General features: G+C 34.5%; 1 protein-coding gene and 1 pseudogene across 1 annotated transcript; one reads left to right on the top strand and one right to left on the bottom strand.

Annotated features, from left to right (window-relative positions):
* Window positions 1-524: 524 nt before the first annotated feature.
* On the bottom strand, window positions 525-22,673 carry LOC113239633 (facilitated trehalose transporter Tret1-like). Its single transcript, XM_026476695.1, has 9 exons — window positions 22,437-22,673; window positions 15,284-15,344; window positions 13,303-13,400; window positions 11,068-11,202; window positions 5,029-5,112; window positions 4,230-4,508; window positions 3,354-3,474; window positions 2,692-2,826; window positions 525-1,646 (listed from the first exon to the last, which is right to left on the bottom strand). The coding sequence occupies exons 2-9, from the start codon at window positions 15,339-15,341 to the stop codon at window positions 1,072-1,074; spliced, it is 1,485 nt and encodes a 494-aa protein (XP_026332480.1). The 5' UTR covers window positions 15,342-15,344; window positions 22,437-22,673; the 3' UTR covers window positions 525-1,071.
* Window positions 22,674-24,759: 2,086 nt separating this feature from the next.
* Window positions 24,760-25,692, top strand: LOC113239096 (annotated as a pseudogene).
* The last annotated feature ends 1,911 nt before the right edge of the window (window positions 25,693-27,603 follow it).

Below are 27,603 nucleotides of genomic sequence, written 5' to 3'. Positions count from 1 at the left end.
ACATCTTCCAATAGATAGTAAATAAGTTTAGTAACAGTAGAGGTCTTTTTATTTTAATTTAGCAGCAGACCTTAAAAAATAGTTATTTTAAATTTTACTTTTAGAGCAGTAGAGCTCCTTCTGATAGAGTTCGTCTAGGGAAGTACTGTCAACATACCTATGTCTGCCGCCAAGCAGTAATGTAAGCATTACTGCGTTCTGGTTTTGACGAGTATGGGTGCTGGTGAAACTACAGGCACATGGGACTTGTCAACTTTATATTTGAGGGTGACGGGCGCAGTGGCAGTGATACTCAGATCTTTGCGATTTAAAGCTTTCAGTGGCACTGTTCTAACTACTTTGGATACACGTGTCGCTTACCACCAGGCCCACGACTTGTTCATCCTGTCACTTGATGTCATAAAAAAGGTGACATTGAAGACGAACCTAAACTTGATAAATTAAACAATGTAATATTTTTTATAATACTCTATTAAAGTCAATAATTTAAATAAGTACACTTAAAATAATAAGTATTTGTTTCAAGTACGTTCTTGTTATCTATTCGTAATCGTACCTCTGGTGCCAGGAAGTAATAGAGATCAAAATATTACACAATGTATTATCACAATGTTTCAGTATAAGTTATATACGACCCTTTACTAATGTTCCGTTGTATATTGTCAATATGAAATACCCTATTTCGATTATTTAACTACTTGCTGCCTTTTAGGCATATTACTTTCAAGCGAACATGTGCGCCTGCAAGTTAGGTACACGTAACTCTTATTTATATTCGAGGTACGTCTACGTCTGGTACGACGTACTCTACAACAAGCACACATAACATATAAAATATCTCTCACATTAACATTTAAAGGACGCTTACAGAGATGAAATTTGTCAGGAATGTTTGTTTTTTTAAATTACTTATTTGCATATATAGGGTAATTTATACCGATTTGCATTTTATAAATCGTTAAAAAATTCCCCATATATTGGGAAAAGTCACGCTATTTCAACTTTATTACTCATTCGAAACATATCAAGGTCATTGATAATGACAAAGATTTCACAAAATTATTCTTTTTCTTAAACATGGTTGCTATTTTTACTAACTAATTCCTTTAATTCTCTACATCCATCATGATCATCTTGGCATATGACTTCATTAAGTTTCTTGACTTCACTGCGCTCATACAAAACACCTTGTAGCTCCACTTGTATCTCTGTTAAACTTTTACCTTTTGTCTCAGGAACGTAAATGATAGAAAATATGCACCCAAAAAGCGACCCTGCCGCAAAAACCCAAAATACTCCATATAAACCAGAATAATCCTTAATAGACTGATATGCTTTGGTTATAACAAAGTTAAGAGCACCTCCAAATACACTAATGTACGTCATTGCAACAGCTTTTACGTTTAAAGGAAATATTTCTGCTGGAACTACAATAATTAGAGACTGGAATCCTAAACCTGAAATTATACTGGAGCTTATGATACCAGCTAAAGGTACGAAATTGAATGAAGGTATAGAAATATTTAAAGCTTGTACTAAGAAGAAGTATATTCCAATGAAGAGAAGGAATATACCAGTACCGCCGTAGGAATATATTAAAAGTGGACGGCGACCGAGTTTGTCCACGAGGAATGATGCCAACACACCTGCAATAAAACAAAACTCTTTAAAGAACATTCACATGTAACTCAAGTGAGTTAAGTAGATTAAAGTGTAGCGCTTGGCATTGAATATAAATTTTGTATACCGTACAAACATAGTCGATCGTAAAACCGGAAGTAAATCAATTAAATGTGAAGCTACTCAGCGTAAAATTAATAAACTAAATGCTACAAGCGCAGTTGCAGTCGCTAATACTAACACCAAAAATATACTCGAAACATATTAGCCTCTTTACGAGTGAGGCTGGATCTTCAGGGGTACTGATTGTTGGACGCTCGGCCGAGGAATGAGCTTGCTCAGAACGGTTGGTCATATTTGTTTGAGGCTATCAACGCAAAAGTGATTTAACCTGCATTAATTTTTTTTTCTACAATATTACTTTATATGATACTAAAGTACATAATTATTTTATACTTAGGTGCTATTTTCATTTTTTTTAATTATACATGAATGTAACATCGAGATGTAAATAATCAAATATATGTACATTAAGCAAAACTATCTAGGGATCAAGCACATTTGTGCCAATTACTGAAAGTCAGGTTTTATATTTATTTTTTTATAACACCATTGGTTTGTTTGGTCAGTTTCATAATTTAATAAATAAAAAATTTAATAAATTTATATACATATTTTTACTTAGTTTAATAGGGTAATAAAATATTTAAAAAAACCTTGATCCCTGGACACTTAAGACTTTAGTATTATTCAAAGTAATATTGTAGACAATAATATTCATTGTGGGTTACACCACTTTTGCGCTGATAACCTCATTTATACCCCACTATCGCCACAATTATCATGTTTATAATTTAAAAAAATTAACAAAAACCCAGCTATTTTGCACAATTTATCCTTCGCAGGGTTCGCGGAGTAGCAAATTAATTTACCTCCATTTTTATTTCCGCAAAATAATGCCTGAATCTATTAACGATCGTAAAACAGTCGAACAAATTAATTTCAAAAACTCTCCTATTAAACAACCTGCAGATGATTAAATATAACGCTTGTAATATTAACAGTACCCACCAACAATAAATCGTAAACTACCAACAATAATGAAAACCGTTGATAGTGCCATTTCAGACTCACTCTCTTTCATTATTAATCCTAGATATTCCTGTATTATCAGTTGCCCCGCCGCTATTTGGCTAAATTTCAAACCTGAAACAAATAACGTAAATATATATATTTCATAATCCACCTCACTTTCCATTTGAAATAATTTTTTACCACTAACTTGTAAACAGTATAAATCAGGGTGTCACCGATATAATAATTAATATGATAATAATGATCACTGACAATTATCATGACAATTATCAAGATAATTATCGCGATAACTATCTTGATAAATATATCTCGATAATTTATAAAATTAATACTAACATAATATGTCAAATCAACAACAAAATGCTAGCGCTAAGCAATGTCGTGCCATGTGTTTGTATCAAAGACATACCCAATCGTAAAAAAGTCACAAACAAAAACCGTTTTCCCCACAAATTTTTTTTCGTTTTTATTTAGTTTTCTCACTGTTTATCATTTTTAGTCCAAAATTAAAGAGACAATAGTATAAATCAACACGGACAATTATTGGATATATATCAGATAATTATAAAAGATAAATAAATTTCTTGATAATTTCGAACCCTGGTATGAAATTATACCTGTAGATATAACTAGCATACCTGTAGATATAACTAGAGCTCTCCTATATTTTTTTCCGGTAAATAGTTCTCTCGCAGAGGTAGAATGTCTCATATCGTTCTTGACATCTGTATGCATTTGCAATAATTGATCCTCTAATATCTGCAACAGAAGACGCACGACGTCTGAAAATATAACAAAAAATATAGAGTTCAAACTTGTTACAAAGTAAGCCAACATAAGTGGTCGCGGCGAGGTTCTCTTGCAGTACCGCGAGCCAGCGCACACTAGTGGCAACTTCTTGTCTTCTATCCCTTTTACTCAAAAACATTTTGGCACAGTAGAAAAAAGAAGAGAGAATGCATTCGATGCTATGCCTAACTAATGAAATTAAAGTATCACCAAAGAAGCGGATATTGGTTTGAATGCGAAAGTTAAACATAGCCAATAGAAATTATATGGGAAATTTAAATTATAATAATTCGTGTCTGTAATAAGTCAAACATTATCTGTGAATATCGAGTTCTTAGGTTTTCGCGATTGTTACGCATAGGAAATGAAACTATTTTCCCGGATTAAAATCGCGTATATTTGTTTATCTATATTATCTGTGAATATAAGATACAAATCATCAAAATGTTCAAATCAATTTAGTTGATATTTTCATAGAGACATTGCCAGTGCGTCCGTCTTCCTGATACATAAGTTGACAGACAAGTCCCATGTGCCTGTAATAGGTGAGATGGCTGTACTCCCCTGGACGAATTCTTTCACAAGGAGTTCAACTACTACGTTTTTTCCATGAATTGTACATATTCTACGAATAATTTACTCGTGAAAACAATTTCCAAGAGTCATTTTTTTCAGTAAATTTCATTCTCAATAGCTTCGAATTAATCTGTTAAGAAATCACTCACCTTTTCATCCTTACAACCCCGAATTTTCCGCAAAACTTTTCTAGCATTATCAACTTTTCCTTCTTTCAGGTAATAGTATGGGGATTCAGGTATCCAGAATGAAGCTAGTAAATGTATAATTGGTAACCCAAGTAACATATAATTCAAAGTTTTGTATGAAACGAATGGGCCCACACACATCATCAGGAGGTTCCCAAAGCTGAACATATATCTTGATATAAGACCCAATGAGCCTCGAATTTCTTTATCTGCTATTTCTGCTAAGTAGAGGTTTGCTGTCTGTAATTAGAGAACAAATATTATAGGTATGACTAATTTGATGAGCTAGGCAGTGCCAAACAAAAGGGTTTTTCTTTTCTTAAATTATATTATTCAAAGAAATAAAATGTTAATGTCAGGAAACTGACCCATCTAGCAACCAATCGGTGGTACCTAATTGGCTCGTTTTTTTCTGTGATGTTTCTCCAAATAATGAAAAAACGGCTCATTCTCTGATCTAATTCCCTAGTTTGATCAGATAATCTCATATTAACGACATAATTAGCTCTTTTGAGAAACTCTTGTTAAAATCCCTTTGTGGGCTCTATATAAGTTAGTTCTTCATTGTTGAGCCATCACCAAAATATCTATCTAATTGGTATGTCTTACAACTGGACACCTTTAGTCCGATATTGACCAATGAAGAAAGGTAATGGCTCTTTGTTAATATGCAATGGTTGGTATTTACAGTTATTTAATACAATCACAGTACCACGTAACTTAAAATTAATTGAATATATAAATGCGTGGATCAACTTACTGTGGCATTAACCCCTACCCCGAGTCCCCATAGAAATCTTACTAGGTACAGTGGCCAAGTCTGCACAGTAAATACAGCGATGAGCTGAAATAAAATACAAATTCGTCATTAAACGCCATTAAAAAAAGAGTGTCTTTAAGAGAGAAGTTTAAAGAAATTAACTTTATTAACACTAACGTGACAGTATGTTAATGAAAATCTAATTTACGTAAAGAAGAATAGTATTTTTGTAATGAAAAATAGTGATTAACCGTAACATTAATTCGAGAAATAACAATAAATTGACTGTTCTTGACAGTCGTCTTCACGAAGTCACAACTTTAGGTACAGGGCAATATATCACAATCAAAGAGGTTTATCGCCATAATACTCTTGTCGGTGGAGCATCTACCAACCATCTTTCTTATAAGCCAGCTCCTTGACTTCCTTATACGACACGACATCGATCTTTTCCTTTATTTGGTCTATGTAACTGGGCCTAGGGTCTTACCCTGAATCTTTTCGTCCAAAACGGTCTTAAAGAAATTGTCGTGTCGTATCAAATGTCCAATCATTTTCCTGTGTCTATACTCTATAGCAGCCTTTCCCAAAGTAAGCGATAACGCCCACTTGTGGGCGCTGCAGGCCTAAAGCAGGGCGGTAAGAGATCCAGAAAAAACATGGGGGCGTTGTGTGTGTGAGATTTGTAATTTCATCTAGGAAGACTCTAAGGATCGTATTCTAGAACTCTACTCAATGCTCAAGTCAGGATTTGAGAATGGTTCAAAGCACTCGAAATCATACTCAAGTCCCTTCCATTAGGGTCGTATTTCCAGTGCTTGAAATCATACTCAGATCCTGACTTGAGCAATGAACAAAAGCAAAAAGGAATACGACTCTTAGGGTCGTATTCTAGAACTCTACTCATTGCTCAAGTCAGGATTGCACTGGAAACACAAGCACTGGAAATACGACCCTAATGGCAGGGACTTGAGTATGATTTCGAGTGCTTTAAACCATACTCAAATCCTGACTTGAGCATTGAGTAGAGTTCTGGAATACGACCCTTAGACACCGACTGAGCTCTCGACTCGCGACTGTAACTTGTGAACATCAACTAATATTAATTAAGAGATTGCTCAAACTAACTCGGTTCGATATTTCTCACCGTGTAGTTCATATATTTTATTGAATAAATAAAATAAAAATCATGTCAATCGGTCGCTCCGTTTCGAAATGAAATTAGACACAAACAAATAAAAAGGCAACAGACACAGTTTTGCATTTGAATAGTTATTAGTATTCCTAAATAGGTAATTTTCGTAGATAATAGACCGCGGGCAATCATGTTTTAACAAGTTTTTGTTTAATAACCCGATTTGTGCATTCCTGTATCAATCGGCTGGTTCATAGAATACTTGTTCTTACTTGTTGAGTGCGATTGAGCGTCGCATGAGATAAACGAGTTTATGCATGTTTGTCTTATTCCTGTCGGTGCGTGCTGTTTATGCAATCCTATATAAACAACGTAATATTTATTTTATTTTCATTTGCGGTTTCGCCCGTAATAGATAAGCAATACTTAAGTTCAACACTTACCTACTTACGTATTTCTCAAAACAAAACAATGTCGGAAGTAAAAAAGAAGAGACGGCAATACTGTGCAGAATATATTAAATTCGGATTCATTGAAAATCCCATAAACCCGTCGTCGCCTTTGTGCCTTCTATGTCTAAAAACATTTTCGAATGAAGCAATGAAGCCTTCAAGACTGCAAGATCATTTGAATAAAATGCATCCAGATAAGAAAGACAAGAATGTAGCATATTTTCAAAACCTAGAGAAGAAGCATAATACTCAGCCAAGTGTAGCAAAACTCTTTTCGGCGGCTGCTAAGCAAGATGACGACGGACTTCGAGCTTCGTACAATATCTCTTTGTTAATTGCTCAAAAAGGCAAACCACAGAGCATCGTAGAACAGTTAATTTTGCCAGCAATAAAGGAAGTAATAACTACTGTGCTTCATAAACCGGCCGCAGATATTATCCGAAAAATTCCTTTGAGTAATAATTCTGTGCAAAGACTAAGAATTGAATTGAAAGAGAAAGAGAAAGAATTGATGAAATAGCTGAAAACATTGAAGAATCATTGTGCAATCATCTGAGGACTAGTCAATTCTCATTTCAGCTTGATGAGTCCACTTTACCAACTAATGACGCATTGTTGCTGTCTTACATGAGGTTTATTAAAGATTAGAAAAATATGTGAAGAACTATTGTTTGCTAGAAATTTGGAGACCGATACAAAAGGCGAAACCATATTCAATACATTGGAAAAGTTTTGTGATGAGAAAGAGATTCCCTTGAAAAATATTATATCAGTTGCTACGGATGGCACTCCGGCCATGACAGGGTGCCATAAAGGCTTCATAGCGTACTTAAAAAATAAATTTTTTTCATATACAACATTTGGTTGCTAGAATTTTAAGTGAACGACAATTTCAATCGCTGCAATATGACATCAAAGCAGTCAATAAAATCCGTAACAGCTCTTTGAATCATAGATTATTTTATCAGCTTTGTGTTACTAATGACGAAGATTTCAACCGTTTGTTGTTTCATACTGTTGTTGTTGTTGTTGCTGTTGTTGTTTGTTATTGGCTATCAAGAGGCAATTGTCTGACTCGATTTTACAATCTGTTTGACTCTGTGATAGAGTTTTTAGAAACTAAAGATACAGAATTGCGCAACAAGCTCATTACATCAAAGAATGTTAAATATAGCTTACATGACAGACCTGTATAAATTGTTCAACGACATGAATCTCCAACTGCAAGGTGATGAACTAAATTTATATAAAATAAAAAATGTCGTTGCTGCTTTCGCAGCCAAACTGCTTCTACACAAAAAGAATACGGGCAGATGTGAGTTTCACAATTTTCCGAATTTATCAGTATCCTGTTGTAACGACGACTTGTTTGCCTACTACCAGTATTTGGAAAACCTCCATATTGACTTCACCGAACGATACCAGGACATTTTGAACTTGGAAATACCAGACTGGGTGTTGGATCCGTTTTCAAATGTCAACACAGCAATATCACCTCAGCTGGAAGAAGAACTTATAGAGTTGGCAACGAACGAGGAAATGAAAATCAAGTTCAAAAATAGCTACCAAGAATATTGGCTACAAAAACCGATCCCGTAATTGTACCCTGGATTGTGGTCAATCTTTCAACGATTCTTGATAGCATTCCCGTCATCATATTTGTGTGAACGTGGTTTTAGTGCTGTGACAACGCTGCTTACTAAAAAGAGAAATTGTTTGCATGTTACCGAACGTGGCGACTTGCAGCTGCTCTTGAGTAAATTGGAACCTGATATCAACAAACTTATTAAACAGCATCGGATTCATCCTTCACATTAGTTTTTATATTAGAATCGATTATGTTTGTTTTATTTTGAATAAAAGATACTCTGTCTGAACACTATAAAGTTGCGTTTCAATAATCATTCTCATTGGCAAGTGTAGCCCGTAAGAGTTAACTTGAGACCTAAGCACCATCGTGTATTACCTACTGCGCTCAGGTCTCAAGTTAACTCTTGCGGGTTATAGTAAAAGTCTCGTTTAGAATGAATGTTTAATCTCTGCTAATATAGCTCACAATAATTAATTTAAATTGAAGTTAAGTTTTGGTTTTTAAGTAGGTGAAAAAATGGGGGCGCTAAAAAATAATTTATTCTCAAAGTGGGCAGTAGACAAAATAAGTTTGGGAACCCCTGCTCTATAGTAGTCAGGATCGTTCTTTTCTCAATACTTCCTCATTGGTTTTTTTCTTATCCAACCTATGCCCTTCATCCTTCTCCAGCACCACACGTCAAAAGCTTCTAATCTTTTCCTGTCTCTTTGTGTCAGTGTCCATGTTTCACATCTATAAGGGCAATATTTATGCTTCTATAACACAATTTCGGTTGATATTCAAAATTTGACATTTACGAGATATCAAATTACAGTAAAACAAAAGCTTTACACCAAAGGTTATTTAATATACAGCTTCCGCGTACTTGACAAAAATACATGGACTCGTGATATTTAAACTTATTTGAAGGAATATTGTAAATGACAAATGTTTATTTACAAAGGGCAAGCCCTAGAGTTCATTGCTCATTCTTCTCAGGCGAATCTGCCCTACGAATGAGTAGTACCTAGGGTTTAATCAATGTGACGATTTCAAGTGTAATTTGCTTACTTATGAAATAAAGGTCATTTGAGTTTAAGTTTAAAGAACCAGGTGTGCAAGTAACCACCAACCACCAAGCACCATCTGATTTACCACGCAACACATGAAATTTCCATTATTCTTTGTTTATGGGTTATTAGTTTTGTCGGCCATGTCTAATTGATTTTCCACAGCACTGAACATAATAAGGCGTATGTTTAGGAAATAGACACATCAGTATCTCAGTACACCCGACTGAATAAGTGAAGTGAGACAGTGTTTACTATTACAACGCGAGTTATGTCATTTTATTATCATGGGCACAATTTCAAGATATACAAGTTAAGAATTGATCTCGGCGGAAGCTCTCCTTCGCACCTTCTTTATATGAACTAGAGAAACCTTAGTGTCATCAAACCTACTTCCTCAGCGGTCGCTTTTATCTGATATCATCATCATCATCATCATCATCCACAGCCCAACTTCACCCACTGCTGGGTACAAGGCCTCCCGTAGTTTGTGCCATCAGCCACGATCCTGTGCTAATCTCACCCATCTACTACTACGTGGGGCGCACTATAAGTTTCCGGAATGAATAAGAAAAAAATAATATAAATGGTCAGAAATGAATTTACTGTTTCTCAAAATATTCTCCGTTAGCGTTAATGCCCTTTTTCATATGAATGAACCAATTTTGAAAACATTTATGCCACTCCTCCATGACAATATCTGTAACATATTTTTCATACTCTTCAACAGCCTCTTCAGGTGATGAAAATCGTTGACCGCGTACCTGGTTCTTAATTTTTGGAAATAAATAAAAGCCACAAGGTGCCAGGTCGGGACTGTCCGCGGGATTACTCATAAGATCAATGTTGTTCACCTTCAAAAATTCATTGTCTGTCTGGCCGTCTGAGAACGGCGTTTACGGCAATTTTTAAGGGGTTTGTCAATAACTTCCGGCAAGCAAATGGTCATGTACCAATCACTTTTCACGGTACAACGATTCTCCAAAGCAACAGTACCCACCTGTCCAATTTTATTTAAAAAAGAAGCAATCATCCGCTTAGAGGCACTTTGCACGCGTGCCGCTTTGGTTGGTTTCGACTCATCTCAAAAGACCCATACGCTCGATTGCTGCTTTGTTTTGGGATCGTAACTATAAATTTATGTTTCGTCACCTGTTACTATGTCCTACACCAAATTTGACGTCCCTTCGTTGAATGTGGTAACCATGGCATTGCACCAAGTGACGCGATCCGCTTTTTGAGCCTCAGTCAAATTGTGTAGGATCCACCGTGAGCACAGCTTTTTCACACCCAAATGTGTATGTAGTATTGGTTATATTTGACTCATGCCTATGCCTTTATTTAGCATCGTTACTGGGATCGCCAACCAGTTTGTCAAGAGTGGCTATTTTAATAGATCCATCTATTTGATGGGGTATACGTTCTCCTGCAGTGGCAAACGCCGATGATTTGTAATAACTAATAAAATATAACAATGCGCTCCGAGTGCTGGTGTGGCTGCCCCGCTTTTGTAGCAGTCAGGGATGTTCGCAGAAGCAAGAACGGATTGCTTTTACGCGACCTTGATGATTTTGATTATATGAGCCCGTCCCAACTCCATCCTGCGCTTGATAAGGATAGGCCCGATTGTCCATACATGAGGCCCAGTTGTGAACTGCATATATTCAACTGTGTCTATTGTGCACAATTCTGTACCTTACTAATATTAGTATTGATTGGCTAACTAACAAATTATATGACTCAATGTTATTTGAGATAAATGACGTATTAATAAGCATTTAAGTGGAAGCTGACTATTTGTTGACTACTCACGGAAGCTATTATTATAGGAATAACACTGCCGAGCATAGTGGCGCGCCTTCCATACTTGTCAATCACAAACCGAGAGATCAGATTCCCTGACACGAAACCAGGGGACGATATTGCTACTATCCAAGATATTTCTTCCTGAAAGCAAAAAAAAAATCGTATTGAAGAAGAAGAAGAAGTCATCTTGTTGCTTTTCCGTCTTGAATGAATCCCTAGCCGTCTGGTAATGGTCGATTGTATGTGTTGATAATAATTCATTTTACAGTGTAGAGCAAATACTTTTGAAGAAATTATAATTTTATTTTTATGTCACTTTGTTGTGTCTTGACAATATTTTGTGTTTATTTGTTTACTTATAGTATTGTGTTTTAAATTATAATAATATAAAATAAATAATTATATTCCACTCTACCCTTTGTCGTCATGTATAGTCTCCGTTTGTTGTGTATTTTAACTACCTACATACTCTCTACTCATAGCCCTGCACTAGGGCAACCTTGTGACGCGGGTGCCATGGTGACACACGACAATCACAAATTACACCCAACTCACGAGAGAAACAAATGTAGGCCATATAAATATTTCTCCCGGCCCGGGAATCCAACCCGCGCGACAGACCAACTCTGCGTGACAGACCAGCATGGTAACCGTTCGGCCACAGAGGCAGTAAAGTATATGTATTGATACATATTATTATTCATCTCGTAACTTTATTATGTCAATTATATAACGTACGAACAGTAGCTGCGAGAATTTCCGAGGTAGCTCAACAATTCTACACAACGAGTTTCTGAGTTTCACTTATAATCGACTAAGTTGATTATGCTATGGTTACTAAATTTCGCTTTCAATCCATTCCACAAAGCAAAGTAATTGAACCTTACGGTTGTCATCTGCACTAAGAGACTCCCGATTCCTAAGTCATTAAGACAATTAAATAGTACGATAAACAATGCGGACGTAAGGCCAATAATTTCAAGCAAATAATAAAGATGACTAGACAGAATCATAAAGACTTTACAATTACGCACGTGTTTCATTTCATAGCAGCCTGTATGTCCAATTGTAGCTGATGCAAATTACATGACGCATGTATATTCTCTTAAATAATGCGTTTATAAATATTACCAAACTTATATAATGATTTGAGATAGAGTTATTATGCTATAGTTATTATGCTGCTTAGACAAACTACGGATCTAAACAAAATGTAACATATTTTAAGGTTTAGATATGAGTACGTTGAGCAAGTGCACCTCCCTGTTGGAAACTTGCGTTTTAGTGTTTATATAATGTCATAATGATATGCTAAATGGTCTCAAATAGAATATTCCATGCACTATGAGAGTACCAGAATACTCAGACCAGAACGAATTAAAAAAAGTCATTTCCAAAATGGTCCTACTGGAAATCGTGCTCAGGACCTCCTGATTCAGCACCCATAGTGCAAGCCCTTAGGCCTCCGAGATCGCCAATACTAGCATACTTTTGACATAGTATAAAAAGACAAGTAGAGTAACTGCTGCTTGTTTGGGGCGACAATGCCTAAACGTCACTGTCAGCGTAGGGTTACTATTTTACTAGTTACTATTTTAGTTGTAGGTTGCAAAACATAACTGAAAAAAAAAGTCTACAAAGGTTTAGGTAATAAACTAAATGTAAACAAACCGTAATGAAGTATTTTATGAGGCATTACCTGGTTACTTATTGTAAAATAATAATAAACTTTTGTAAATTGTTCCAAATACACGATATCAGGTATTAGACAACATTCCCAAGTATCTATTTATTTTCTATTTATTTAAAATAGTACTAAGAAATAATATACTTAATATTATATTTAAATGAAGACGTTTTAATAACACATATCACAACTTCCCTACGATAAACAACTTAAAATCCAGCGTTTAAAAAGGTGACCGCTAATAACATGCGACCAAATTAAAGACATATGAAATTTATTACTAAATATTATATTTGACTGGTTAACCAAGTGACAGCTGAAGTTTGTTTACTTTTAGTTACACACACACATGTACAAGCCGCGCTGTTACATTAGTATGGAGTTACATTACTTGTCTTATTACCTTTACTATGTTTTTCCAGGCATCATTTTAGTTTCTAACGTTTTTTAAAAGGTAGCGGTCAAACTCGTTAGACTGCTATGTTCATAGACAGGAAATATAAATATTTAATTAAATAAAGGTGCGAACAGCAGAGTGAATGGTAAATACTTACATCAGTGACTAAAATGCCGGTCTCGTTATCATGAAACTTTGGCATGACAGGCCCTGGCCAAGCCGTATAGGTTCCCATTGCCACCGAAACTAGTGATACTGAAAATAACAACCTAATATTCTTAAATTATAATTATGTTCGTGTAATAAGGTCACATCTGCAAAATGACAACTTTTCAGGAGTGAGGTTTAAATATTCTACGAACGAAATTAGTCTATAACTTAAGAAATGAAACTATATTGCCCGATTTCAATCGCGTATATTTGTTTTTTTTTTTCAAACAAACCAACATTTCTTGCCACCTTCTACTAACTACTACCTCTAACTAACTTTACTACCGCAGTCAACCGTGACCATGGGACCTGTAAGGGGCCCGAAACGTTCGTTTGTTTGAAAAAACAAATATATGCGGTTTAAATTCGGAAATACAGTTTCATTTCCTATATGTAACAATCCCGAAAACCTAAGAACTCGATAGTCCATAACTTGCATATGCTTAAGTAGGATAGTTATAAAATTTCACATTTGCATGATTTGTTTCGTGTAGATCGTATTACTTTTATGACTTTCATGTCATAAAAGCACTTTTGACGTATGGCCACATGTGCCTTTATATATTATTATAATAATAATTAAAAAATATAGTTTATATACTTTTTTATTTAATCTTTTATGCCTTAGGAGAGGCGAGAGTCTAAAATAGATATAATAATAATAATCACTTACACACCCATAGCCACGTGCTAGGGAAACCCCGTGTCGCGGGTGCCATGGACACACACACATACACAAATATAACCACAAATTACACCCAAACCCTCGAGAAAAATAAATGTAGACCACACAAATATTTTTCCCGGCTCAGGAATAAACCCAAGACCTCTGCGAAGTAGACCGGCATGGTAACCGATCGGCTACACAGGCAGTTAAAATTTTAGTTGTTATTGTACCAAGGGCACGATACATCGCGTTTCGAACAACTTGTAGTGTTGACTACGGATTTGTAGTGACTTAACTAATGAGGTGGGCTGGTAAATGAAACTTCATATCGAGTTAACTTGCGGAAACTGAGTATGATTACATATGTGTGAGCAATATAAGAAAAAACGACAATCCCAGCCGACCGCTTACAAGTTTATTTGACTTTCGTAAACTAACTCGCGTTAAAGTTCTGTAGTATAGACGCGCCGGCTTAGCGGAAAATCCGAGGATACACAAGAATACACAAGATCCTTTATTCATAGAATTTTTCACGTCACCACTAATAATTGAATATGCAATTACTTATACATTCCTTTACATTGGTTACATATTGCCTTTGTAAAAAAGGAGGATTTGACCTTGATGATAGATTTGATTGATAATTGTCTGCAGTTGCAGTAATCATTCGCGCTCCCTGTCCTGCTTCCCAAGGCCGAATCTCGAAAAGCAACCCACGAGAGGAAATGAGGAAGTACTTTCCATTTGTTATAAATAATTTATGACGTCATATAACAATTGAAACTTCATTTCCCAGTTGTTTTGTGATAGAACAAGTGAACTAGACGGAGTTATCATCGGTATTGTATAACTTTGAATTCTAAAATGGATAAATATTTTTAACCGAGTTGTATTATGGTTACGAGTCATTCAGTATGCAATATTACCTTTCTCATGTTCAAATGTGGAATTGACAGTTGGAATACCATTATCAGTTAAGTTTCCACTTGAGATTTCGTTATCAGATGTGCAAAGCAAGGGTTTCTAAAAGATAAAAAGCATCAAAAGTCGAAGATCGACTATCTATAAGAATTTTTACAATACCTACAAAAAACGTAAACAATAACTTCATAAAGAAACAAAAGCTACTTTAAAAACAAACCTACTATAATTAATCATTGTTTACGGTTGTATCTGAGGAAAAATACTCATTATTATTTAAGTATAGTTGATAGATGATCAACCACTGACATGGACTATACAATACACTATTATCACTTACCAGAAAATGCAATCAAATACTGGACTTTTCTATTGCCTCTGTCGGATTTTTCCATCATGATCTGAAATGAATTACGTCAGCGTTATACATACGAATAATCACTGTAGGTATGACTATACAATATTCGATACAATCAACTTGATTGTCGGTAGTACTATTCAAAGGCCTTTAAACCTATATAATGAAATTACATGCAAAATGTTATTTGATAAGCTTTGATTTTATTGAATCAAAGGCCCCATTTATATTTATAAACAATTAGGTACCTACATCTATTTTAATTCAAATGGAGTTACTGAAGAACGTACTTTGAAAGGTACTTTCATCTGAAAGATCTTTGTTCGTACTGGTACGTGATGAAGTACCTACTTATTTACTAACAAAGCTCCCTTAGGTTCTTAAGTACCTACGCTAAACAATCATAACTATGTACGAGGACCTTTGAGAAGAAGATTGGCTACATAAGTGTTTAATAGATTCAGGCATAGTAAATTTTTCCAGTTTGATGGAAGACCATGTTAATAAATAAAGTCCCTAAACCAAATTTGTTTAGGGACTTTACTTAATACTTGTGAACGTGCGACATATAAACGTAGTTTAGTCATTTTTTGTACTAACTAAACAAATTCAATCACATAATAACTAACATAGTGATTGAGCAATATCCCTAAAGTATTGTGAAAAACAAGGCAGCAAGTATAGCATTTTTTATGGTACTAGAGCTTTTTCTATAAATTTCGATATCCCTTATTCGTTTTAATAAAAAGCATTATCTACATACGTAACATATTAACTATGAAAAAATTAAAATCAAAGTACGTATTTAAATAATTACGCGTATTAAAGGATGTATTTCCAAAAACGTGCCGATGCTCGCATAACGGCTGTTAGACAATGCAACAATATTATCAAATATCAAACATGCGCAGGACCTGGGAAGCCAATCAATGAGTAAAAGGACTAAGTGACAGGTAATTGATAGTTTGGAGTGCACGAAGAGAGTCTCCCTATAAAGGCCAATTCAGATAAAAGCGAAATTTCCTACCGCTGTGGGTAGCGAAAAATATTAAAATAAAGTAGGTATGAAGTTCTATGGCAAAACCGAAACCAAAATACGGCGCCAGGACCGCTCGTTCGGCGGTATCTTTTCGCTTGCTTTGCGAAACTGGTTTCGCGGTGCGGTATTCCGCACACCCCGCAAGTCAGTGACGAATATTTGTCATAAGTAGAACCAAGAATTCATTTGCGATTATGACGTTTAAATAGTGAAATGTTAAATTTATTGAAATGCACGGTGATAATAAAAAGTTTTTAATTCGGGTATTAGAAAAATATTTGTTATACTTTATTCTTGTAATATCCGAGTTCTTGGGTTTTCGCGATTGCTACACATTGGAAATGAAATTATTTTTTTCAAATTTAAAGTGTATATTTGAATTTTCAAACATTTTGGACGTTTCGGATGGTTAGAAAAATTAAAAGCAGACAAGATTAAATAATAAATAATAAATAACGCACACACTCAACATAGCCCCGCACTAGGGAAACCCTGTGTCGCGGGTGCCATGGACACACACATAGACAACCACAAATTACACCCAAACTCATGAGAGAAATAATTGTAGGCCATACAACTATTTCTCCCGGCCCGGGAATCGAACCTGGGACCTCTGCGTGGCAGTCCGGCATGGTAACTGTTCGGCCAAGGAGGCAGTTAAGATTGTGGTACTGATCATATAAATGTTTTGTTTTATTTCAAATACAGTAATTAATTTAGATTTAAAAAATCATGGTAATAAAATATTTTCATATTACAGCAAAGGTTGGAATAGTTTTTAGTAAATTAAAAAGAAGGTATCTACATTTTTGGTATTAATCGTATGATTTGTTGCCGTTTAAATAAAATAACAAAATTTTAATTTAAACCTGTAGACATGTGTTACGACCGGCTGCCGAAAGTGTAAACAGTTGTAGAGGCTGATATGCGATCTACTTTACTCATGTTAACCGGTGTTTGAAACTGTAAATTTCGATTTTTGTATGAAAGTAAAATCTGATAAATTATTAAAAGTCATGGAACAAAAGTTGTTGTTTATGATGTTAGTAATTATAGTCTTGGGATGTTGTTAGTATTTTAAAAATAACCCCGTATACATCTTTTTTTGTTCTCTACAGGTTCGTCAACACGAAGAAGGCTATGTAGGTACCATTGACCTATCTACCATTTGGTTAGTCAACTCAATGCGTGCTTTTCTAAAATCTATTTATAAGAAATATTAAGTATTGGTTATTATACTATACAGGGTGTCCGGTAACGAATGTATCATACTGAAATGGCTTATAGCACAGCTTAAGACTGTTCCAAAAAAAATGCAAAAAAAAATCTATTCCATGTAGTAACCTAAGGAATGTTTTTTTTTCTTAAAAGTTAATTATTTTTATCTTATTTTAGGTTTTTGTGCACTATGACTACAAATGAATGAATTTATTTGGTTTTTTGGTGTCATAATATTCTACGGTAACTGTGTCCTTAGATAAGCAGTAAATGGTATGACTAAGTAATGTACTTTTTTTTAAAAAAAAGTTTAACTTCATTTTTCAGAGAAATAATTTATTTTTTACGAAGTTTACGCGCCTTCTGTATGATAACCTGTGTGGCCAAGTACTTTAAAATAATGTAGGTTTAATGAGGATTTCAAAATGATATCATTTCTCATTGTATCTAATGTAAATATGAAATAATTGCTATTAATGTGCAAACGGAGTAAATTTTACTAAAAACTATGTTTGCAAAAAATGTATCATACATTCATTACCGGACACCCTGTATATACCTATAGATTTATGTATTACGAGATTTAGTCATTCGAAATGAACGATTGTTATTATTAGTTATTTAACTAGCGCTAAAGTAATAACGCCTACAATTAAAGTCAGGTTTGGTTTAAAACGAAATGTCTATATGTAGGAAGTTTATTAAGCTACTCATAATATACAGCATAGCAAGATCTTCAAAAAATTCAAAAGGATATGATTGGAAAGTCATTAAAACATGGCAAAACGCGGTGTTATAAGACCAGTCTGATAATATCGTGTCTAGTTCTAATAATACCTTAAAATTTCCGTAAATTCGGTCAGTGATAATATAAAACAATATCGTATTTTAAACAGGTACACCTCTCTCGTGTGCATTATTAGGTATTCTAGGAATAATCTGTTACTAAGGTTAATCAAGTACTAAAATAGTAAACAAAAAACAAATAATCATCTTTTAATTCAAACAAAACACAAATGACCTTTGCCATCACTGTATTTATTTTCATAATTAACTTGCGTACTTAGTTTGAATGTAGGCACCTAGTCTAGATTCTGGCTTATCTAACACAATTAATAATACTGATTTAAAGTTAAACAGCATAAACTGTTTAACGTTGCTTTTTAAAATTTTTTTTTTATGTTTAATTACCTTCATTTTAGAAATTGGTTGTCTATTGTTGGATGTTGTTTATTGTATATGTTGGATTTAACTCGTGAAAATTTTCGTAGTATGATTTTCTACGACTTTAAGTGTAAATTAATAGCTCAGCGGAGCTTCGCTCGGCTTCAAACTGCTTTTGGCGATGAAGCACCATGCAAGAGGACTATTTATAGCTGATTTGCAGAATTCAAACGCGGTTGTATGAATCTCAGTGACGAATTTCGTGATGGTCGCCCGTCCACTGCTGTGAACAAAAGAAACATCGATGCTGTGCGCCGTATGATCAAAACAGACAGGCATGTGACATACCATGAGATTCGAGCATCTTTAGGCATAGGCATGAGTCAAATACAATCAATACTACACAAACATTTGGGTGTGAAAAAGCTGTGCTCTCGGTGGATCCCACACAATTTGACTGAGGCTCAAAAACGGATCTCGTCACATGGTGCAATGCCATGTTTACCAGATTCAACGAAGGAGCGTCAAATTTGGTGTGAGTAACAGGTGACGAAACATGGGTTTATAGTTACGATTCCAAAACAAAGCAGCCATCGAGCGTATGGGTCTATCGGGATGAGCCAAAACCGACCAAAGTGGCGCGCGTGCAAAGTGCCTCTAAGTGGATGATTGCTTCTTTTTTTAATAAAACTTGATACATGGCTACTGTTGCTTTGGAGAATCGTTGTACCGTGAATAATGATTGACACACGACCATTTGTTTGCCGGAAGTTATTGACAAACTCCGTAAAAATAATCGTAAACGCCGTATCATCTTGCACCACGATAATGCCAGTTCTCACAAGGCCAGACAGACAAATAAAATTTTGAAGGTGAACAACGTTGACCTTATGAGTCAACCTGCGTACAGTCCCGACCTGGCACCTTGTGACTTCTTTTTATTTCCAAAAATTAAGAACCAGTTACGCGGTCAACGATTTTCATCACCTGAAGAGGCTATCGAAGAGTATGAAAAATATGTTTCAGAGATTGTCACGGAGGAGTGGCATAAATGTTTTCAAACTTGGTTTATTCGTAATTTCTTCATTGATTCCGCCTTATTTGTAACATTCGAACATTCTATGTAGTACTAGAGAAGCCTTACATAATCCTTTGGCGGGGGTTTAATTACTATTGGCAGACCACGGTCTGCTCTAATGACTTTTTCGGTGTACTTTAAACATAGAGCCAGCACGGCAGGGCGCAACTTGTGCGAGAGCGGCATAAAGCGCGAGTTACTCTATGCGAGAATAGCAGGATCTCGTACTTTATGTCGCTCTCACGCAAATCGTGCTAATCCTACTCGTGAACGAGGCTTTTGATTTTGAACTATGGAGATTCCTTCATCTCTACAAATATTCAAAATGTTGGGAAATTGTAGCTTGCTGTAAATACTTCTATTTAAAAAATAATATACATATTAATATATACCCGCTATTATCTAGCTATTCCTTTCTCTGATGATTGTTTTTACACATATTACTTATAGTAGATGAGTACATGAACTATTTTTCGTAACTGTTATTAATTGATTAACGGCTGATTGAAATTCAGTAGAAATTCTTTGCGTAATGAAATAGCACATATCTTTCTCTTCTCGTAGAAATATAGATAGGTCTCTGGTTGTATGTAGATTACATTACAGTTTTTTCACAATTGCCAATCTTTATTTTAATTCATAAGCATAGGTATTACCTCAAATATAATCTTCATCTATACGGACCCCATAGTTTCTTTTACTTTTTTGACAGGGATTTAGTTGTGATAAGTAAATACAAATACATTTTTTTAAATATTTTTAATTTTTACATTTACTTATGCGCGCAAGTCTCATGGTTTGTTCCAATCCATTTTAAACAAAAAGTAAACAAACCTGTTTGGTTAAAATTCTAAAGCAATCACTCTATAAATCGAATAACACTTTCACGTATATTTCGAAGATTTCGACTTGATATCTCATCACTTTTTCCAACAATATTCATTAGAATGGCATCTTAAAACCGCATTTGAAAAATGGTAGTCCAAAAGTGAGGTTATTTTTCATTTATGCTTCTATGACTTGTCTATGGTTGCATAGTGCTGTACGAAAAAAAAAACATTTGGTTCATTCAATTAAACTTTTTGTAATCGACTAGTAAATCGAAAATTTCAATCGCTATCGAACGGGTATCTAAGTGTAAGGATTTGAAGGATTTAAAATTAAGATCTCGGAAATTTTAAACATATGCTTTTATAGGTTATGTATTTTTATGCAAGGAAAAGTAAGTGCTAGTATGACTCAATTGACCAAATCGATTCATTCAATTAATTAATCGATTTGTAGTTGGCATTACAACTGGCCATCACTAAACCGTCTATGGTCAGGTCAGTGACTTGTTTGTTTACTTTTTGTTTGAAATGGATTGTAACGAAGTGTAATATCGCAGCTTAAGAATTATCAAAATTCGATCACTTCAATAAAACCCTAAAAACATATAGAAATGATTTTACAGACCTACTCTACAATATTGTAGACTATCAAACACAATGTGCCTATTTATCGAGTTCTTAGGTTTTCGCAATTGGTTCACATAGGAAATGAAACTATTTTCCCGTATTTAAATCGCGTAATTTGTTTTTTTAAATAATATAATTTTGCAGGTATTTTCAAATCGAGGTAATCTATGTTATATGTATTTTTTAAGAAATAGGCACATAGTTAATGAAACAATTTTTCCGGAAATCCGGAACTCCAGAAAAATAGTATATAGGTAATATAATCTTTAGTAGTAGTTTAGTTCATTCAGGGAAGTACTGCCACTTTACCTATTTCTGCCGCCAAGCTGTAATGTGAGCATTACTGCATTCTGGTTTTGAAGGGTAAGGATGCTGGTGAAATTACAGGCACATGGGACTTTTCAACATGTCTCAGGGTGATGGCTGCAGAGGCAGTGCACCTCAGATCTTGGCGATTTAAAGCTCTGAGTGGCACTGCAACTGTTATGGGCAATCGTGTCATCTACCATCCCAGGTGCAGGTGCATACCAGGTGCACGACGCGTTCGTCCCATCATTTAGTAGGTATTATAAAAAAATTATCATTTTCATTTCCTATTGTATTGCATGTTTCAATTTGGCTCAAAATCTGCTTGCACTAAATTGATACAATACAATACTAATAATATAATTTATAAAATATTCCGTAACTTTTAAAAACTAACCGTATGCTAACATCGTGCTAATTGGTAAAGACAAGAGTTTGGTTACGTACGTTAAAATATTTATGTACCGTATTGACTATATTTACAGTTTTTAAAGAGTCACAATGATCTTTTACTCGAATTGGAACCGTAACTATGTGAGAACGTCAAACAATAACATTTGCCTACCTATTATTTACGGCTTGATTATATAGAGCTACCACTTACCAATTAGTAGGTATAAATATTCTTGTATGCTCTTATGTTTGTATTTGTATAGTTTAAACTTGTTATATTTTTCTGCATTACTTAATTATATTCTATGTATAGTTTAAACCTTTATTTAGATATTTTCGAGTAGAGTCGATAGCGAATCAGATTTCACTTCTCATTGAGTAGATACTATAATACGTCTTATATGTTCTCTACAATAAGGCGGTAAGTTTTTTATTCCTCTCTCAAAGACTTGTATAATTTTAGAGCGATAATATACGTACTTTTTCTAAATTTAATCACACACGTGATGTAACGTGAACTCAGGCGCAGACTTCCGCTAACACAAAATTATTACAAAATTATCAGTTATCACACCGTCTCACTGAAGTTAATAAATTTTATATATCTATGATTTATATACTTATTAGCAAACAATTTATAATGAGTAGTACAAAATTGATTTAGCTAAACTATTTTTAAAATGACTTAACACATTTTCACATCTCGTATAAGCGTCCGGCCACTACGTATTCTCCATCCACACTGTCATGTGTCGCTACATGATTTATAATTATTTTAAGCACGCGAATGTTTCGCAATGCTATGCAACTGCTGTCAATTGTTTTGAAAACTTTATGTACCCAGTGCAACTCTGGTCTTCGGTCAGAGTAGATACAAAGTCAAACCGTGTAATGTTAATGACGTGTCACATAAGTTGAAGGTCATCTAAACTTGGTCAATGTCAGTAGCAACGTTAAGGTAGTGGATCGATAAAATTGCGATAAGGGCCTTATTATCGCTATCTATAATACCATAAGCACATTGAAGAATGAGAAGTCAGGGCGTTGTCCGACAAGCTGCATTATGGTCACAAAATAACAGCTGACTTACAAGTCAGCAGACAGCACTAGCAGTTGGCAGTTACGATGCCACTGCGAGTCGTGTTTCGGAATGGTTAACGTCGTTCTATAAATCGCACCCCTCATGGAAGAATGGCATAAGTGGAGTTACATCAAAAACGTTTATTGCCCCATTAGATTCAGAAAAATATAGCCCACGTCCTCACCAATTCTTGTAACTATCGACTAATATTGTAGATAAACTGCGACTATTCTAGATAATCGTAATTGGCGTGTAGAATGTACAGCCCATTTGGTCGGACTTAGGGTTTCTGATTTCTCGACATATTTTTTTCTCGAGCTTCGGGAAAACTCGAGCCCGATTTCCCGGTTTTGTCGAGTTCCTCGAGAATTTTTTTAAGACCTTAAAAAATTAGCTTAGGCAACAATAAATACAAACAAAAACAAACACAATTAATTTAGCCATTACAATCAACGTAACAAAACAAAACAAATCACATTACAAACTACTGTCTTTTATGAAAAAAAACATCAACAAAATATAAATCATCTTAAGTCTATCTTTGATTCCTATTGGATTTTAATGAAGCATACTTCCAAAAAAAAACAGTGCAATAATAGCTTCATTCGAATGCCTGCTTCGTATTTTTGTGAGCATATTTCCGGAATTTCTCGAGTCAAGAAATCTCGAGCAGAAACCCTTGTCGGATTACGCTTCCTATGTGTACATTCTTTCACTTTCAGTCAATTCTCATCCAGCATTTCCGTTTCTTCATGTAGCAATGAGCTGTTTAAACAATATAATATTATATATTAATATACACCCACCTTAAAAGTCAACATTTTACGCCGCCTCCCGTGGACGGAACTTCGTTTCACGTAGGTATGGTTTCTGTACTTTTTATATAGACATTTGTTAAAATTAACTGTATGACTGCTGATCCATTTGTATTAAAAATTGAACGAAGTCAGTTTTATGAAATATACGCAATGACATTTATTTAGGTTTAATTTACATTGCGTCGGAATGGAATGGAAGCGAATTTTTGTAACGGTATTGTACATAGCATAATGAACTTTATAATTGACCATAAAATGTGTATGTACATACAAACTAGAGCCAGATACGAGCCAAAATCTTCCGCGAAATTCTCGCGCATCATCGCTTCCATTCCGTTCCGCCGCAATATAAATTGAGCCTTAGAGCACTAAAAAAGGTTGTATTATAAAAAAAATAAAAGGTTGTATTATGATAACAATTTCATTATTATGAATCACTGGCCACGTACAAGATCGTTTAATCGAAATCAAAAGATTAAAGGATTAAAGTAATTATTTTTTCAAATTAAACTTCTGTAGGTCTAGCACGACAGGTCGCGACTTGTGGTCGTTTAATTAGAAACACTTCTTATGATTGAAGGAAGTTTAACTTCAACGTACAAATGTTCGTGAAAAATATATAAATTCAATAATAAATAATCATGCAATAATATAGCCACTCAAATAAAAAATCATTAAATGCATAAAAAATAAAACATATCTTACTTTTAATTATAAAATGAGTCTTACACAATGTACGAGTATATTTTCTGTTCCTGGCCGCTTGGACGTCTAATTAGAAACATTTGAAAAAAGCACTTTAGCTCGTTCTTTTTTTGAAATTGAAGAATAACATTTCTTTCTTGATGTTTTCTATTAATTTGGCGGCAATTCACAATTTGATCTGAATTTAATTTTGTTCAAAATGGGCAAAAATAAAAGTTGTGACGCGTCAACTAGGCAAATAATTGTTAATTTACATTTAGATCAAAAGTGGACGTACAGAAGAATAGCTGAGCATTAAAATTGTTATGTGAAGAAAGTTTTTAATGCTATTGATCACTATAAAACACATGGAACTGTTGAAAATGTTCTTAGAAAGGCTCGGCCAAGAAAAACCTCTCCCAGAGAAGATAAGCCAATCGTCGTTGCTAAAAAAGACCCATTTAAAGCCTCAAACCAGATTAAAAATGAAGTTTTTTCGCCTGAAGACCCCAGAAACGTCTCATCAAGACTGATACGCCGAAGATTAGTGGAAGCTAAATTGTTTGGAAGAACCTCTCGAAAGATACCGCTTCTTACCAAGCAACATCGAGAGAAGCGATTATTATCCGCAAAAAAATATGTTAATTGGACGGTACGAGACTGGAAAAAAGTTTTATTTTCAGATGAAACGAAAATAAACATGGTAAATTCAGATGGAAAGCGCTATGTTATACGTCCTGTAAACAGTGCTTTTAATTATAAATACACAAGGAGCATAGTCAAGCATGGTGGCGGAAACATTAAAGTTTGGGGGTGTTTTTCCGGATGTGGAGTTGGTCCCGTTCGGAAGATTGAAGGTACAATGGATCAATGGCAGTACAAAAATATCTTAGAGGACACAATGTTCCCTACTCGGACGATCATTTGCCTGTAACATGGATCTTTCAGCATGATAATGATCCTAAACACCCGGCCAATAGCGTCAAATGTTTCCTTAGCGAACAGCGTATATCCGTTTTAGACTGGCCAGCAAATAGTCCGGATTTAAACCCGATAGAAAATCTGTGGTATATTGTTAAGAAAAAAGTCTCAAACAAACGTAACACCAGTCAAAACGAATTATATGAAGCATTTGTTGAAGCATGGAATTCAATCCTCCTAGAAAAATGTATGACATCATTGACTTACAATTATATGGACGTCGGGTCCGCGCTAAAAAGTGTCCGCACTTGTAAGGCGCTAAAATCGTATACAGAGCGCGACACTCCGCTCTAGTCTTCATTTGTTCTACTGACAGCGCGATACTGCGATGACATTACAATTTAAATTTCGAATAGGTTGACTTGGGACATTTTTTTCGTGGTTTTTGTATTAGACCCGTCGTCCATTTATATGTAAGTCAATGTATGACATTGATTGAATCAATGTCACGTCGTCGCAGAGCTGTTATTGAAAATAAGGGATACGCCACTAAATATTAATTATAAATATTGGTAGGCTGTGGAAAGTAGCTATTTCGTAAATAAAAATACTAATTGCTAATAATTAAAAAAATGTTGTTTTTTTTTTACACTTTTTTGTTGTTGTTTCTAATTAGTTGTCTATTATTGTTTACACCTTAAAACAGATTTAAGTGTTTGTCCGTAATGTAATATTGAAACTGCACTTGTGTAGTGGGATTTATATTGTTTTTCTAATAAATAATAAATCTTTGAACCTATTGTTATCCTGTTTATTGTTTAATTTCAAAATAAAAACGAATGCGGTGAAGTTTCTTACATAATGTCAAGGACCGTTTGTAGTGTTTCTAATTATACGACCACATATATATATATATATAAGCGAACTCTCTCTATCTAAATGAGCCTTAATTCAACCGTAATGTGTCCATAAGTACCTATATTATAAAAAAGTATCATCCTAAAGATGTGTTTTGTCAGGATGGATTCAAACAAAAGTATTCAGTGGAATAATTTTATTCTTTATAAAATAGTAATACGAGATATTTATAAACATACCCTACAAGTATTCTAGAAATCCATCACATTAGTCTTACTTAACTACCCTCCAGGTTTTTCCTTTTCAATTTCATCAGAATCAGACATTTTTACTTACAAATGTTATCTAAATCGGCCTTAATTTTTTTTATTCCTGCATTTCATAGGCCAATTTTAAATCTAAATTTTGAACATTGCTAAACTGCAAAGATACCTAATAGTTAGGTACTATTTTTAGTCGCTACATTGATTACAATTCAAGTAGATAAGTTTTCCCTTTGTAAGTACAATCGCCAATAAAAAAAATCTAATTATTAAGCTGGATTTAGCGAAAGGCTTGCGCCAGCGCAGTCAGTAAGCGACGCGTGTGCAAATATAACGTGATTACCACAAATCGGAGTAGGCAGAAACTTCAATAAAGTAATACATATAAAGTGGATAATATCTCCCGTTGACATATTCACTTTACAATATTTTGTTCGGTATTTTTGATGCATAACTAGCAATTTCTTTACTATGGTAGTGTATTTCGTCAGTGTTTTGTAGAAAGAGAGAAAACGCCATTTCGAAAATTTTGTCAGGGAAGCATGTTTTAAAATATTTACATCCTGTTTTAAATTCAATTTTGAAACTTGAACTTGATTAAAACCAAAATTGAATTTTATAACAGGACGTAAATATTTTGAAACAATTGGTAAAACCTAAAACATGCTCCTGTGAAAAATTTTCCACGTTAATTTGTAACACATGATTCCACATTTTATGTTTTACCGAAACTATGTACGTAAATATTTGCATTTTATTTATGCAACTATGTCGCGTTTTTCTGTAGTAAGTCATTTGCAGTATAACCATGACACATTGTAAAAGAAAAATGTTTTGTACGGGAGTCATTCAATCTTTATTAACACAGAATCGGCTTGAACCGGTCTGGAAATGCATTATGTGCATGCAAAAAGAGCGAAGAAGACGTTGCGCGTTTCATTTCCACTCGGAGTGCGGATGGGTAATTTTTAAATTAGTTTTGTACCTAATTTCGGTGGCAATTTTAAAAAGTACCATGTCCT

The sequence above is a fragment of the Hyposmocoma kahamanoa genome, unplaced genomic scaffold (genome assembly GCF_003589595.1).
Source record: "Hyposmocoma kahamanoa isolate Upper Pololo Valley unplaced genomic scaffold, ASM358959v1 114, whole genome shotgun sequence".
NCBI classification, from domain to species: domain Eukaryota; kingdom Metazoa; phylum Arthropoda; class Insecta; order Lepidoptera; family Cosmopterigidae; genus Hyposmocoma; species Hyposmocoma kahamanoa.
The sequence above is the reverse complement of the archived record's forward strand: the minus strand, read 5'-3'. Positions and strand labels throughout refer to the sequence as shown.

What these genes read in the sequence shown, in the direction of transcription:
- LOC113239633 (XM_026476695.1), bottom strand. Translation starts at nt 15,341, where the DNA reads ATGATGGAAAAATCCGACAGAGGCAATAGAAAAGTCCAGTATTTGATT. An exon ending in GGGTAGGGGTTAATGCCACA is followed by an intron (nt 4,509 to 5,028) that starts GTAAGTTGATCC and finishes CTCTAATTACAG; the next exon opens with ACAGCAAACCTCTACTTAGC. An exon ending in TAGTTTACGATTTATTGTTG is followed by an intron (nt 1,647 to 2,691) that starts GTGGGTACTGTT and finishes GTTTTATTGCAG; the next exon opens with GTGTGTTGGCATCATTCCTC.